Source organism: Accipiter gentilis, chromosome 20 (assembly GCF_929443795.1).
Source record: "Accipiter gentilis chromosome 20, bAccGen1.1, whole genome shotgun sequence".
Classification (NCBI taxonomy): Eukaryota; Metazoa; Chordata; class Aves; order Accipitriformes; family Accipitridae; genus Astur; species Astur gentilis.
The window spans coordinates 18,102,967-18,119,463 of NC_064899.1; the positions used below are offsets into that span (position 1 = coordinate 18,102,967).

A 16,497-nucleotide genomic window follows, 5' to 3' on the forward strand; every position below is an offset into this window, starting at 1 on the left:
GCACTTGCCTATGCTTTTTGTGGGAGTAAACTGTTACAAAGGTGTGAGCTAAGATGAAAGCTCCTCATAGTGGTGGATATTGCTTTCCAGCTGTTTCTGCTGGAAATAGCTCTGTGTGTGTGTCCTTATTTTCTGATGGTGCCCTATCTCAAATAACGACCAATTTTACTTTTACTTCCCCTGACTGTCCCCGTCCCCTAAACTCCCTCCAAAGAAAAATCGCTTAATCTCGTAAAGAGAAAGTGCAGGGTTAGGTTCTAGTTCGGGATTTTTTTTGCTCTGGTGAATTTAAACCTTCATTTTCTCTCCTTGCCAAACAAAAGTGGCAGGTCTAAATAGTATTAGGTAATTGCGGTTATCATACTGCACATTGCACTGTGGAAAAAATTAATTGCTGTTTTTTCGCCTGAGGGTTTAAGCAGCGGTCCCTTCGTCTGACTGGGAGCATGTCGTTTTCCTCCCGATTGAGACTGCGTACTGTCGAGCAGCATGAAAGGATTCCTGTACAGCTGCACTGGGTGAGTGGGCGGGCATCTCATTCAGTAATAACATCTAATTTATACAGCCATGAAAATCTACAGCTATAAATAAACAGTTCTGACTGACTTTGCATACTTACTCAAAATAAAATGAGAGAGAGAAACAGACTGGAAAGAGAAATCTAGCGTAAATGTGAAGGCCAGATCCTTGCTCAGAGTGCCTCAGTAAAGCCTTTTTGAAATTACAGGGAAAATGTCGGTTTGTGAACAGCAATGCATGCCGCCTTTCTTACAGGGCTTCATGTGCATCAGAGAAAGGAGCAAAGCAAACCCAAGATGCCTGCAGTTGTGTTTGGGGGACAGGCATTCCTGATTGCTTTCCCAAAGGGCATGACTGGGATCCAGCCTCTCCATGCAGGACGTAGCAGAGCAGTGCCTCTGCTGAGCCCTTTTCAAAGTTAAAAACGACACCACCACCACCACCCCGATTCTCCTCACACCCCTGTAGTCCAGCAGCACAGTCACCGTGCCAGATCCTGAAGGTAATCCCGGCACGAGCAGGAGCTGAGGACGAGATCTGCCACTCAGCTCCTCTGGACATGGAAAGAACTATTCTTCCATGTCAGGGCCCAGGCTTTGTTTTAGCTTTCTGACATTTAAACTGCACTGGACTGTCAGTACGAAATAATTTTTTGAAAAAGAGAGAGAGGAAAATACCCACCAAACTTGTACAGGGAGTCTCCTGAACTTTCTCCTCTTCCCTAATTCCCTTCATGGTTTTTCCTCTGTCTGTCTGTCTCTCTGAAAGATTTCTTTTGACCAGCATCTTTCAGCTGAATTCTTTCCATGTTCTCCTTTAGCTGCGACAGAAGAGGAGTGAGGGGGGTGTATGTGTAATTGCTTACATTCCCCTTGCAAAGTTAGCTGGAGTGAGTTATCTAGATAAGCTGGAAATCATTGAATGCATGCACGTCTTTCATTGAGTTAACTTAGTTTACAGTCTAGCCCTAGTATGTTAACTTCAGACTGGAATTTTATCAGGTGCTTAACATGTGAGAAGAGCAATCTTATGTATACACATTATTTTTTTATTGCTCACAGGCAGCTTACAATGTGTTTCGTTTTTACTAAGCTCCAGCAGCATTCAAAAGATGAAAATAACACCCCGGTGAACTGTGTGCACAGTAGCTCTAAGCTAGGGGTTTTGGCAACAAAGATGGAGTTAGACATCTACGTACTGCAACTGGTTTCAAATCCTCATTTAAATGCAAGGTTAATAACAGAGATCTTTCTTTTCCACATTGACCATTAAGAAACACGCTACTGTCAGTTTTGCCTGTTTATTGGAGTTTGCAAAGCAGATCTCCAGTGTTTTAGATGTTAACAAAATGTTGAGGCTAATAACAGAAATCAAGTATATTGAGCAAGATTAGTAAACATGTGAATGGAGTGTAATTATATGGCAGGCAGCGTTATGTTAAACAGTGCTTTAAATTAACATGCTTTCTGTCAAAGCAATCATACAGTCAGTATAATTAGGTTACTTTTGCTGCAAGATTAACTGAAACCAAGAAAAAGGAAGAAAACGTTGCATTCAGATTTCCTGTTAAAATGGAGGGGGGGGGATATTATGCATATTAATATTCCAGAAAGTTTCTTGTTAGAAGAACTTGGCTTCATGGTGAACTTTCTGAGCAGACATTCCTAATTACAGTCCTTGTTAGCCCAATTTGTTATCTAGCTAGCTTGGAAGTCACAGCACTGTTAAATTTATCCCTCATCTTAATTTTTTCCAGACTTGATGAAGGACAATCCAAACAAGAGCTGGCTTGCATTCACAGGTCTTTTACAGAGTGGTGCCAAGCTTATGAGGGAGTTCGTTTACCAGTGATGAGTTTTAACCATGGACACATCCCCACATACATTGTGCAAGAGATGAGAAATCTGTGTAAACAGATGAACACAATTTTCTTATTCATAGCAGTTGCGGAGTTATCATGTAAGAGGCAAATATTTCATATTTTCCACCGGTTTTCCATATGTCTGATGACTAAATGGCTTCAGCAGAAGCTGCAATGCATTGGAGAAAGGATTTATCACAGCTGCATTTATTTTCCTCTACTTCATGGCTTCAGCATTCATGGAGACATTGTTTGGCTTGAAGAGGAGGATTCACTTGCCTTTCCGCCTGTAGTCCAGTATTGCTATTGAATCTCCTGTTTGGAGGCAGAGGAAAAGAAATTATTGGGGAAAAAAAAAAAAAAAAGGTCACAATAGAGAAGTCCTCCCACAGACCAAGCACACTGTTGGGAGGAGGATGTGAACCTGGCCCCAGCCTCCCACCATCCCTGGGGAGCTGAACCCCTCTGGGAGTGGGAGTGGGCCGTGAGTGAATGGCTTGGACCAGCTGCTAATGCTGAAGTGCTGCAGAAGTCGAATGGGATGTCCCTAGCAAGCAAGGGATTACTCGACTACTCAGGAATAATTTGAAATCTAGCACGGGCCACATCGGTTGAAAATAGTGGTGCTTTGCTGGTGGGGGAAAAAGTATCTGCCACCAAACAAGCCTAGCTTGGTGCAAGAACATGTGAAAAGCTGTAAAAATAAAGCTCGCCTGAAAAGGCAACAGACGATTAATCCTGCAGCTAAGGTATCTGGAGCATCCTCACGTGTCTGGCCAGGATGGCAGAGGACCTGCCAAAGACCCATGGCTTTCTGAAGCACCAGCTAGAGACCAGATGTGCTACTGTGGGGCACCAGGTGTGGCAATAACCAAATATATTTGGGTGCCCTTACCTAAAGCACTGTCTCGGCATCTCTTCTTCCCTGTTGATGATCCTTTATTCACAGGGAACCCTCTTTTAAAGGTGCTTTCCTTGTCCATAGACCTCAGAGGCACGGAAACATTAATTGCTGTATTTTATTTATCTCCCGCCTGCATAGCATTTGGCAATTGGCCTGATACGGAACAAAATCCTGGCATTTCTTTCTTCCCAAATGATCCTGTAAGTATTTTGTACTGACCAAATAGAAATTTTAAAGATGACGGAGAAAAAACTCCACCAAAAAACCACCTAGCCTATTAGGCCAGGGACAGCATATTAGCAAGCACCTGTTGATGTCTGGCCTCCAGTGATGAAATTGTAAGCCCTGGGTTGCCAGAGCTTCCGATCCAGTCTGCCTCCAGTGGATCATCAGATAAACTTGTCAGCAAGAGTAGAGCGCGTGACAGATGGTGCAGGTTTCCTTTAAATAGCTAGACTCCTCTACCCGAGGGGTAAACTGCAGCTTGGGGGAGTGACAAATATGAAGGATATAAATATGCCATCACAGGTTTGTGGCACAACTAGGATGAATGGACGAGACAAAAGTAAATATTCCTATTTAGTTTGCAAACTCTGGCCTGTAAATCCTCTTAAATTCGAGTTCCATTTGTCACTGGCAATACAGTGAAATTGTAGATAGAAACATTATTTGTTCACTGAAGGAAACAGATATACCCTGGACTCTTATTCTTTGTTCTTAAAGGCGTGATAGAACAAATGAAGATATCTTGTAGACAGGAGGCTCAGTTCAAAAATCCCTCCCTAAGGTAGTAAAGAAGTAAGAGGGCTGTAATAACGATGGGTGGAACCTGTGTCTGGATCCATAATTATCTGCAGATCATAAGCATTTTAACATTCATACAAAAACTGCTGTTCATAAGCCTGTACCAGTGCAACAGTAGAATGACTTTGTACCCCACACAGATACTCTTTGCAGCCCTTCATTTGCTACTCTGGCTTCTGCAGTCTCCATAGCTGCTCAGGAGAATGAGAGCATCAAGAATTCAATCATATTATAATATTGCTTTGTAATGCACGGATTCATGTGTAGTCACATAGGCTGGCGTTTACCAATAGCTGACTACAGGGTATTAAGGGAGCTTGGTTTCACAAACACATAAATATAAAAACAAAACCCAGGGAAAAAACCCAGTTCCTAAAACTTGTTTTATTTTTCTGGAAAATGCATTTAATGCAAAAGTACTCCAAAAAGAAGAGGAAAAAAACATTAAAGAGAAGATTGCCATCTAACTTTAGCCCAGACTTAGATGAATACATTTCAGCAATGTCTTCACAAGATACTCAAGAGCTCGTAGAAGATCCGGAGGAGCACATTCATCCGTGCGCTGGGCACGAGGAAGTTACTGCAACATAAGTTTCCTCTTTTTCTTGAGAGCAATGGCTCTTATTCTTGTTGTACTGCTTTATCCCTTGCTTTAGAGTATCTTTAATCCTGGCTTTGCCCCTGCAGTGTTCCTCAGCCACCTGCTGACCAAAGCTTTCCCTTCTGGAGGGCAGTGAGCATCCAGGCATGAGTCTGTTGGAGCTGCTGCCCACTTGGACAGCCAGCCTCCTTTTCTGCCTCGTTTCTCTCCCAAAGGCCAGTTCCACCACCTGGGGATGAGCATTTCTCTGGATGTTGGCAGAGAGAGGCCTTGGGGCTGTAAAGTCTCACAAGTGGTTTGCCCAATGTCTCTCAGCAGGCATTTAAATCACTGGTGGAGTGGGTAGCTGTTGCTACCTGTAGCTCCTATCCACCTGCATTTCAAAGTATTGAAATGAAGCAGGTGATTAATGTTGGTTTGCATTTTTTTTTCAGGTGTGTTAGATGGAAGACAAATGAATCTGCTCCATCTTCAAATGCTGGTGCCAGAGAAGACACCTCACCTGAAATGTTGCTCTCTGATGTGGAGAACTTTGATCCAAATTTCTCCCAAGGATCTGGTTGTCTCACCAGGAGCAAAACCCGAGGGAAAACTCCTTTGCTTTATTTTTGAGGGTTCTAGTTTGACTGGTCAAAGTGACATGAGATCAGTTGCCTGCATGATGTTTTCTACCCATCAGGAACGGGAGAAGCTATTGCACGGTTCATCTTTGGTACTCAGACCCTGCAGCCAAATTCGTGGCCGAGGTAAATTTATGGCAGTAAAAGAATCAGCCCATTGTTTCTAGTTACCCTCTTTGGAGTTTCTGTATTGCTCAACATTGTCTAGTACTCTAGAAACTCTGGGATTTAAAACAAAAAAAAGTCATTACTGGTACTATTTTCTCTGCCTCTCAGGCTGTGCAGCTGGGTTGCCTTAGTTACCACCAATCCAACTGTGCAAGGGGAGGAAGAGGCACATGAGAGATAATACATTTTTAAAACCTCCAGTACTGTATGAAACAGTTTGTCTATAAATAATAAAACAAATATAGGGTCTGGCATCTTTTGGTTGTTCCGAAAAGGAAAAACAAGGTTATATTATTCGACAGCCTGGATTTTCCAGCTCTCAGAAATGATACTGCATCTTTTTGGTCAAGCACAGGATGTAGCTTTAAAAATTACTTGCTTGAAGCTGAAAGCTGCCTTCCATAGACTTTGGAATAAGTTGGAACTGAATGTAGTTTTAAGGGTGAAAAAGAGTAAATATTTATGTAGCTGGTTTTAGGAAAAGCGATAGTGGCCTGAAGCTATAAAGGAACATGGAAGAGAGCCCATATGAAGCATGGGACGCTGTGAGACAAGCTTCATTTGCAGCCTACGGTCTGCCACGGGATGTAAGTCCAGAAGGAAACCAGGCTTGCCACTCATGTGGAGCGATTTGTTAATCACTTCTTGCACCTTCGAATAAACACAACTTATCCGGGCGCAAACTCGGCAGGCTTTCTTCCTTCAGGGGGGAAAGAAAGAAGCAGCAGCAGCTGCCCCGGAGCCTGTCCCTTTGGGGCAAAGCCTGGTGACAGCAGCCCAGGCAGGGGGCTCTGCCTCCGCAGATGCCTCCAGCGCCGGGTCTAATTGCTTGGTGGCTGCAGGTGTTGTTGGAGAAGGGGTTTCCAGATGTGCTTATAGGAACCCGGTGGACAATTGCGTTACTCTGTAATTCAAACTGTGCTTTTGGGGCACTGAGCAGAAAGCAAAAGAGAGGGCAGAAGTGCCCTTCCATGTACCCTTTCTTTTGGGGGAGGGAGGAGGTGGGCAGGGTGGAGGGTTTGGAGAGATGAAGAGGTCTGTCCTTTACCACCACAGATTGTTTTGCTTCACATGTGTTGGTTTTTTGTTTGGTTGGGGTTTTTTTGCGTGTTTCGTTTTGGTTTTTTTTCCTGCAGGGTTATTTTAACTGCATCATCGACCTTATCGTTAGTGGGAAAGTGAGACAGGAAAGGGTAGGATGAAAAAAAGTACGTGGAGCCATTTTTGCTGTGAGAAGAAAGGTATGTTGGAATCGCGTCTTCATTCAGTTTGCAGCTCTCTTTCCTCTGGCTGAGTGCTGAGCCAAAGATTTGTCTCAGTCAGGAACATATTAAGACTCTGGCACGCCGTAATTTGGAATAGCTTCTCTCTGGCTGTGTTTCAATGCTTATTGGGACCTTGTTATCAATACCAGCTTAAGGAAGTCTTACCCTTCTCTTGGGTGGACGCAGCTGGGAAACGGATTGGGAAAATGATCCGAGTTGAAAACAGCCCCTGCTTGCAAGAAACAGGCGTGTGGGGTGGAGTAGGGAGGAGTGAGGGGCGGTGGGCAGGAGCTTATTGAGAACGTATTGCAAAGCCCCCGTATTATCGAACTGCAGCCTCAGATACCGCAGAGTTGCCAGCTTTTGGGGTGCAGCTTCTTTTATCAGCATACAGCAAATCCAGGCAATGCTGCCAGGCCTGGGGGTGAAGAGCTGAGGATGTCCGCGAAGCAGCAAGAGTTTGCACAAACATGGGGAACCGTGACTCAGGGGGAGCGTGCTGCACGTGGATGAAAACACCATGTAATTGTTAAGGCCGTGATTTTGTGGCTCCTCTGAAAAATGCCAAGTATCACACCAGATATCAACGGAGGATATCATGTATGCCGGGTTTATATATTATCTTCTGAGGTTACATTCATGCTACATTCATGGGGGTGCTTTTCAGCCTTTCTGTGTGCACAGAAAAGAAAGTTGACTGCTTGCCCAGTTTCTTTAGAAATCTCTAACATCTCTTAAGAGAGTATATTTAGTCAACTGTTCAAAATGGATCCAATTTTTGCAGTTAATTTGATCTCTGCTTGGCACAACCTTTTGTCAGATCAATTAACACCTTGGAAATCAAATTATTTTAATTCTGATTATCTCCAACTTACGCATTAGGCATACTTTAGGCCTGAAATTACTAACACGTACTCAGTGATGAAAAAATCTGATATCTAGATGTGTCAGATATCAGATTTCATATAAAGACCTATACTGTCTTGTAGCAATGATATGGTCTTTGATTAGTAATAGTTAATGTTTATGTGAAGCCTCTTAAACCAGAGCTAGTGCAGAAAGGCTGCAGATCTGTTTTCATTTACCAGCAATCCTCATCTTGTATCATGTTTATGCAAGAATAGAATTCAGCCAAAATTTCCAAACATGGACATGTAGAGCAAGCATCTTATTTGCAAAGGTATCGAGCAGTGAGGTTGGTTATTCAGCACATTTGAAAGTCAATCTGCTGCTTTTAGGTAGCCGAGTACGGATGGTGAGAGACTAGCTACAGACACTCTACTTTGGCTTGACAGGCATGTGAGACTTCACAAAATGGATCAGGCATCAAACGTTCCCTGAGAACAGAGGGAGGTTGTCTTATTTATTTTCAGAGGTGTTTTTGCAGTGTTTTTTCTTTCATCAGAAAGCTAGTTTAGGAAATTGCAAATGCTCACACATTTGTCCTAAATAAAATACACACGTTTTCCTGACAGAAACATTTTCATCCTCAAAAACTTTATCTTGAATGAAAAGAAGAGAGGAAACCGGAAGGGAAAATACTAATACTACTACTACTAATAACAACAACAATAATAACAATAATAATATCCCATGACAAAACACCAAAGCTGCTTCCTCAGTTCTTTCTTTCTTCCACCTGTTGAACGTGTCCTCCTAAACTACTTTTTTTTTTTTTCTAACTGCCCATTCATCCAAGGAAGCTGCCTTTCATTTTCTTTAAATCACTACTGATTATATCACTACCAAAGCAGACGGGAGATGTTCTCAACAGTTTGTAAAACTTTCTGAAGTGTTGTTTTACTCACGGATCTGCTGCAATTGCTTTCACTTGGATACACTAATGCCTTCCTATAAATTGTCAGTAGACAGTGCCATTCCCTAGTCTGACAAACACCACGTGATGCAGGTGCAAAGAGTTTTAGCCAGCGAGATTTGTCTTCTCTGGACCCTTGTTAGAGAAAGAATTCAAAATCCAGTGATTATGCTAGTAAGAAGTGCTTCTCGAGCCAGATTAAAGAAACCTGGCCCAGCCTTTTATCTGGTAGGGTTGGGATTCTTGCTCTGATTTGTTCTCTGTTTGTTAGTAACTGGTTAGGACCTGGAAATCTCTATCAGACATCCAGATGCCACCCCCCCAGTGTACAAGGGCTCCCTTCCTCTCCTCACCTGCCTAGGCAATCACAGGACTTAATTTTAGATAAATTTTTTTTTTTTCATATGGATAGAAGTGAAAACCAAAACTTGGACTGACCCCATATCATACGGTTGAGGAACTCCCCGAAGTTGTAGAAAGAGACGACGATGGCAAGGCTACCGGCGAAAAAGGCTGCTAGCCCAGCCGGGCTGAACAAAGCAAAGAGAGGATATACCCACTCTCCCGTTACAGAATAAATCCACAGGACCCTAGGCAAGGAGAGAAATGACCTTTGGTTAGGATCATTCAGTCAGAAGAACCACTTCATGATTTCTAACTCCTGAAGGGCCAAGTTACCAAAATAATCTTGATACAGAGAAAATTAGCTCAGCTGTTGACAGATCTCTTCGGCATTTGGGCTATTTGCTGTGAAGCACACTTGAACCACTGCTAAATTAGATGGGTTTCAGCGCAGGTTGAAATGCACACAATGTTCTGCTGTCACCCTGGTGGCATTGGCTATTAACGGCAGTGAAATAACAGTAAAATAGCAAAATGCTCAGAAATAGGGATGTGCACTTGGCTATTCTAAGTGAAACTTATTCAAATAAGATCTCACATATATGTCTGCTTTTTAGTTACAACAGCTTTTCAGCCCCCATCCAGATCTCGAGGGACTGTGGAGACAAAGTGTTGTTTCTCACTGTCTCTATCCTGCCACTGTTGACCACTGTTTTGGGGAGAGGAAAGAATTTTTCAGGAGGCGAGAGGGCAAGGGGAATTCTCCAGCACATTTCTCTTGGTCTAAGAGGAGGAGGAGACGAAGAGCAGGTAGGTAGGAAGCAGATGTAGCTGCTTTGCTCCTTTGTGCCAGAACCATCTGCAAAGCACAGTTTGGAAAAGGGAAAGAAGGAAAAGGAAGAGGATGAACATGCCTGCTTTATAGGGCTTCTTTTCTTCTACTTAGGCCCTCTCTTTCTGCCTTTTTCTTTTCTCAAAAAAATCTTGTAGTGGCTCTCAGTTCACTGATAATATTTTCATTGTTTATGGCTCCTAAGAGTGGCTGGTAGTAAATGCCTGGACTTAAGAATATAAAAATGGTCTTTTTATGTTAAATATAGGAAAAAAATACATTTTTATGGATCAAATTATATTTATTTGTATTGAATATGTAAACAATGTGAAAAACAGTGTAGATCTCCAGTGATTGTTATGAGGATGTGCCATTATAACGATGGGCAGCACTTCCCTAAAAAGAACGTTTGGGTCCAAAGAGTCCTAAAAGGTTTAATTCTTGATTAAAAAAAAGACATCTATGTATGCCATATTTTCCACCAGTGCTAACATGGGAATGCAGCCCCACTCTCTCTGATGGCACCCAGCCTGCCACCTTACACTGAGCATCACTCCTCAAAGAGAAGTGACAAGCAGGCTGCCCCACCAGCCTGAAACTGTGCCGTGAAACTGAGGAATGGGAGAGTGCCAAGAGAAAAAAAAAAAAAAAAAAAAAGTCTGAAAAGGTGATTTCTCCTTTCTCTAGTTAGAGACGGAAGAGGTAAGGCATAAAAAAATAGGTGGGTTTTTACCTCGCCTGTAAAGAGAGATTCACTAATCCCCACCTAAGGGGTAGAGTGGAGAAATGGAGGGGGTTGGTAGCGGAGCTGCCTGGGCTGAGCACGGAAATGTTAAGTGTAGAGACTCATTGTCATGATTTAAGGTTCTTTCATCAAACGAACAGGGCTGTGAAATATCTAAGTAATTTAGAAAAAAAAAAAAAAAAGCCTGTACAGAAGGCCACAGAGACGCTCAGCAGAAATACTGGTGCTAACTGGAGCCCATGCAAATGTCAGCATGTGTTCTTCACTGCACAGGGCTGCTGTTTTCTTAATGTGTCTCAAACAGTAAAACAGAGAGTGACAACCGCCTTTATTTTATATAATGAGGAACTAGATTATCTTGATGCAATTTGGCCAGCTGGTGTGCCCCATATGAAGCACTCCAATGCGTATTTTCAAACCTAAACAAATGGCTGTGCAGGACCACTAAAGCACTTTCAGCATCCTGACTTGGTGGGAGCTGTGTGTTGCCAGGTTTTTTACCTTGGGGCATACCTCCAGATTCCTGAACTTACTCGTTTTGGTCACCAAATGGTTGACAGGTTTTGCTTTTAGTTTTGGGGTGGTTTTTTTTTGCTAGGGATTTCATAAAGTGCACCCCACAACTTGCAAATACATATTGCTTATTTCTCATGGGTAATCACCTGCTAAATATACATGCAGGATTCAGAGGCTTATTATTCTGAAGATTTCACTTTACCAAATTTCAACTTTTTACCAAGATTTTACCTTAGATTTCAGTGAGTGAGTCAGAAGCAGATAATGCCCTAAATTATGGGGGGGGTTAGAATGAGATAACAGTCCTGGGTATAACCAAAGTTGCCAAACTGCTATAGGATAGAGGACAGCATATAGATACCAGGGAGAGGTGATGTGCTGTCGTAGTACAGCTGCACACAACTGGGGGATTTAGCCTGTCCTCTTGTTACCTGTCCATTAGTGTTATGCGACCACTGCATTCAGTGAAGGGAAAAGAAAGTATCACTAGGGAATTATTAAATGGGAAGATCCAGAAAGGAGAAAAGAACATATTGGCCACATATGAGCTCTCGGAGACTGTGGTTAATTCAAAATTAAAAGGCTGTGAACTGAAAAGAAGCATACAGTGAAGGCAAAATATTTTGATTCCTAACAGAGGTAGAATATGGTCATATTACAAGAAAGCCATCAGTCTCTAGATTTAATTTGGTTTGGGGTTTTTTGAATTTTAGTTTTGTATACAAAGTGCAATCTATAATGACTTATATTCCCTTGCAAAGGTAGTTTGAACTTTTCTCCGAAGACATGTGCAAAATTGTGAAGATTAAGATTTATTTTTACTGATCTATTACCACTGAAATGGGAAAAGGCAATCTATTGTTACTTCCTTTTTAAGATCTAAAATGCAAGTTCTAAAATTTATGTATTCTTCACGGTTTTCAATGTGATGACTCCAGGAGTAAGGCATTACTTAATGCAACCAGGAGATGCAAGAACCATCCTTGCAAGAATTAACTAATATGCCTAACAGTTCTCTTAGCCCTGGTGTCTCACAGCTGAAAGCCACCTTTCCTTTTTGCACACTACGGGTATTCAAAGCCGTAGAGAAGCCCCACTCAGAGGCAGGTACCTGGTGCAAGGCGTCACCGGCTGCTCGGTTTCTCCACTGCCTTGCAGGCACCAGTCTGTTCTCAGCCCATCGACACTGGGGAAGGGGAAGCGCAGCAATGACAGTGCCAATTCAAGGAGAGGCTTTTAGGAAGGACTCTGTTGCTTGTGAAACATAAGGTGCCCAAACGGCTTGCAGCACCAACAGTAAAATGTGTACACGTGTTAAGATTTCAGTGCAGAGGCTAAAAAAATGTTCTGTTAGTTGAAAGCTGTTGTCTGTGGTTGCAGGGAACCAAGACAAGGAGGCAAAAAGAAAGCAGACAGGAGGTTCCTTGCTGCCTCGGGAGGACAGAAAGGAACAGTATTGGAGTCCTAGTATCTTTTATCCAGTTATTGGGACCCTGGGACACAGGGGACAATTGCTCTAAGGGACCGCCTTCCACTCAGGACCCTGGCTGCACCACGCAACATCAATTCAGAGAAGATACTGGGATGGCACAAATGTGTTGATGCTTGTGTTGATCCTCATCCTCAGGTTCTGGCATGAGCTGTGTCTCCTGTGGGGTGGAATTGCTCAGCTGATAGGGGCTGTAGGGGAAAGCATGGCACACATGACTGCAGCCGTTGCCTGGAGAGCCGTCTGGTCTCAAAGACAGTAAAAAACAAATGCTGTCAGAAGACAAGCAAAACAAAGCTGCTGTTAAGCAACTGGGTGTATCAGAACATAGAAAAGGAATTTAGGAAGCCGTGGTCGTAATCCTATTAGGCTCTGGGCTGGATTAGGATAAATGTCTCCTAACTTGGTTACGTAACGCAGCCGTGAAGTCCATCGCTTCCACAGCCGCTCCGATGGGTTTCAAGTCACAAGAGCATTTCATCTGTGCAGTTTATTTTCTATTCCAGATTTTCATTCTGTGGCCTGAAGGTAGCCTCTAGCTGAGAGCGAGAACTGGTGGGTAGGATTGGGAAGGACGGGCTCCCTCATAGTCCCAGTGATTTCTCAGAAATCTTTGCACAAGGACAAGTCACCTCCCTGCTGACCAGTTGTTCCTTATCCTCCACCCCAGGGCCCGGGTGTTTCCTGAGCTCTGGAAAGTGATATTGCAGCGTACCCCAAAACTACAAGGACCCGTTCCTGAGCTGATTCTCAGCATAAGGCGTCTTCAGAGAGCGGTGTGAAGTGTCGGCAGCTGCCCACAGTCAGGTTGAGCAGGCAGTGCCTCCAGATCCCGGCACTGTAGCCGGGATGCAACGAGCAGGAGGGGATGCAAACCCAGCTCCGAGGGGTGCGTGACAGACACAGAGGAGGTGGGTGGATGGCTATGGGCTGGGGGGGAAAAGGGGGAAGCTGGTTAGATATAGTTTATTCTCTCAGGATCACCCTCCAACAGGTTGGAGATCAACTGTGGTACATTGCTGGCAATGTAGGTGGTGTCCACCGGTGGAGTGGGAGGTGGTAGTGGGGCAGATGCCTCCTTGCTACCCGCCAGTTTGCACCTGGCTCTGAGTATCATTTTCTATCTCGAGTTTCTAAACCCAGCCATGTGTCCCTGCCAAATACCAAACTGAGTTTTACTCCTCTTCCGCTCCTGCGACCCCCAGACCTTTGAGATTTGGTGGTTTTGCAGTGGGCAAGACAGTGAGCGGAGGTAAATTTGATGGTACTGGCAGAAATAAAAACTCCAACCCAGCAGAAGTAACTCAAAGTACCCCAGAGCTTATGGCAATTTAGTTGCTTTTCTGTAAGAGGCCTTAGAAGAGCAGGAGATACTATGTATGGTCTCAGGACCTGTATTGTGTTTGAAGAAACCTGCTCTGCATACGTCGGGAAATAGTTTCCGTGGGTCTCAGCTGAAGTTTAAATGACTTCTCCACAGAACAGACTGCTGTCTCCTGTGTGCCTGGGAGGGAACTTAGATTTAAGTACAGCATTTGGCCTTGTTTTACAAAGTAGGTCACTTGAAGAAAATGTTTTAAAGTACATAATTCTTACCAACTGATATACAGAAAAGCGACAAATCCTAATAGGATCAATCCCTTCTTCTTTGCTGGGTAACGGTGCGGCGTGGCAAGAATTTCCAGGACAGCAAATGGCAATACAGCTGTGTGCTGCGGAGAAAAGAAAGTCCGTCACTGACCGGTCGCAGTGCCTCGCCTTTGGTCATTGCTGATTGCAAAGCTCAAGAGCCTGCCCGTGAGCAAAGGATTATTTAACAATACTGAATGCAATTGTATACAAATGTACATACTTCATTTTTTTTTTATAGTGAAGAACTACCCCTGCAGTAATGAGCAAGGAAATTTTCTTGTTAGTATGCTGTTAAAAGTACTGTAATGAGGTCTGCCCATAGAATGATCTGCACTATTTTATAATAGGTGAGGTTTCCTTTTACATTTTATAATGCAATAAATTTTTTGGTAATTCCCATTAGAGTACAAAAGACATGGAAGTCTATTGTTATGTGCGCATGAGGATGTCAAAAGTCTCCTCCTTGAACTCATTAAGCAATTGCTGAATTGCCTTCATGTTCTCTTCAAGTCATTATTGTATTTTATATATTGTCATTTATTATTTACTCCAGTGCAATTGCAATGTGTTATGCTTCTCTTCGTAAACTGAAAAATGTGGTGGTAACCATACAGAGGACTTAAGTTAGCTGTGATTCAAGATGATCAAGGAACTTCAAACAAGCTTACCCAAGAGTTAGTAAAGAGTTACCTTGCTGAAGAAGCTTTTTTTTTCTTCTCTCTTTTTTTTGTCAAAGAGTTTGAATTGTATTAAGCAGCTTCAGTTTCAAGGCCTTTTATGACGATAACTGTCTGAGCACGGAGGATTTTCGGCACAGGGCAGGCAGCCTGGTGGCACTGACTGTTTTGTGGTGGGATCTGCCTCCAAGAGGGATGCTCCTCACTGGGAGGAGGTTGGGAGCACAGCAGAAGTCCTTCTGGGCTCGGATGTGAAACAGACAATGCGGGGCTCTTGGGATGCTAACGCCTCAACTTGTTGGCCGATTTCTGGCAACTTCAGAAAATAATTTGTTGGGGTGAAATTTCCCCACTAGAAGTTTTGTAATATTCTCTGTGCAAGCAAACAATAGTTTTAAGTTGCAATACCTAGGGCAGAAGGCCTAAACAACGCTGGGGGACAACACGGCAAAAACAGTCAATGAGGTGCAGTGGGAGAAAACTACAGCAACAACTATAGCTGGCTAGTTGGTTAAATTCCTATTAAGCAAATAGTTTCACAGGTAGATGGGGGGAGGAAGTGAGGGAGGGCAGCAGAAAAAGATAGATAGACTTTTAAACAGAAAAGAACACCAAATTAATTATTTTTTGGTTTTTTTCCCTAAAGGCACAACCTGCTGGGTATATGATATGAAGTTTCCTCTTGTCCCAAGTAAGTGGTTCTAGTACCTTCAATGTATATATTTGTCAGAAGCTGTGCTGAGTATTTGATATGGTAGTATGGTGTCAAAGTTTTATTGCTGTATATTTATAGTACAAGTTGCCACAAATACACATGAAATTCTTTAAATGCACATGGAGCTACAGACAGCATGCATGAAAATGTTCTTTACCTATTTGTTTAAGAGGCAGACAGCCATTTCTGCCTGCCGCTGCCAAGTGACAACTTGCATGTCCTCCCTCAGGCCCCGCAGCACACCCCCAGGAGCTGCTATTCATACCTGGCTGTCCTACTACCAAAATAACCCTCCCACCTCAGTTATCATTTTTCAGAGAAAAGAGAAAAAAGATTTGTTTGATGTTCCAGTTCCTCTCACTCATTGGCACTGAGATTTTCCTCTGTTCTGTTTCACAAAGATATTCTTCAGCTCTACAACCTGCTTGGTTGATAGCAGAGGTCTCGTTATATCAGTACAAGTGATTCCTGGATTCATTTAACCAGAAAAATGTCTTCAGTGCACGCAGTTTTCATATATCATCTCTGTAACAGTCTCTTAGTCAGAAATCTGTGTGTTAAGCTGCTTTTAGAATGATTAAAAAAAATTTTATTTTCCATGGGTGGTCCATAGTTTGTCTTTGAATAAACCAAAATGCCCATGCAAGACAGCAATGATGGAAAACTTGCACTTGGTCCTCAGTTTTAGGCTTTAGCCTTTTGCCGTGGATTTGTCCATTATGGGAAGTGGATGTAAGTCCTGGTTTTCATCTGACATCCAGTGGGCTACAAAATTCCCTTGGGACACATGAAATGTCCTTGCTAGTCTTTTAATTAATTTAAACACTTTTAACAACTATAAGCTGGTTGTTCCAGCTGTATTACTGCTGTCCTAAGAGGGATCTGGTGGGAGTGACCTGGTGAAATAACCCTTTGTCGAAGTGAACAGTTTTTAGGTGGGGGTTATTTTACATACTTATTTCCTTCGTTTGGGGCTTTTTGTTCTCAGAGT

General features: G+C 43.0%; 1 protein-coding gene and 1 long non-coding RNA gene across 3 annotated transcripts in view; one reads left to right on the top strand and one right to left on the bottom strand.

The window, feature by feature from the left end:
• Positions 1–234: 234 nt before the first annotated feature.
• On the top strand, positions 235–6,712 carry LOC126048719 (uncharacterized). The gene is made up of 3 exons (XR_007508956.1): positions 235–518; positions 5,124–5,435; positions 6,614–6,712. It is a non-coding gene; the product is annotated as an uncharacterized LOC126048719 (long non-coding RNA).
• The window catches only part of ADTRP (androgen dependent TFPI regulating protein), a 33,391-nt gene continuing 18,702 nt past the window's right edge, over positions 1,809–16,497 (bottom strand). For both annotated transcript variants that reach the window (XM_049824035.1, XM_049824034.1), the window contains 3 exons: positions 14,079–14,194; positions 8,997–9,148; positions 1,809–2,695 (listed from right to left, as the gene is read on the bottom strand). In XM_049824035.1, coding sequence (XP_049679992.1) covers positions 2,652–2,695; positions 8,997–9,148; positions 14,079–14,194 — 312 coding nt within the window. In that variant the 3' untranslated portion in view covers positions 1,809–2,651. The remainder of the gene's footprint in view (positions 2,696–8,996; positions 9,149–14,078; positions 14,195–16,497) is intronic.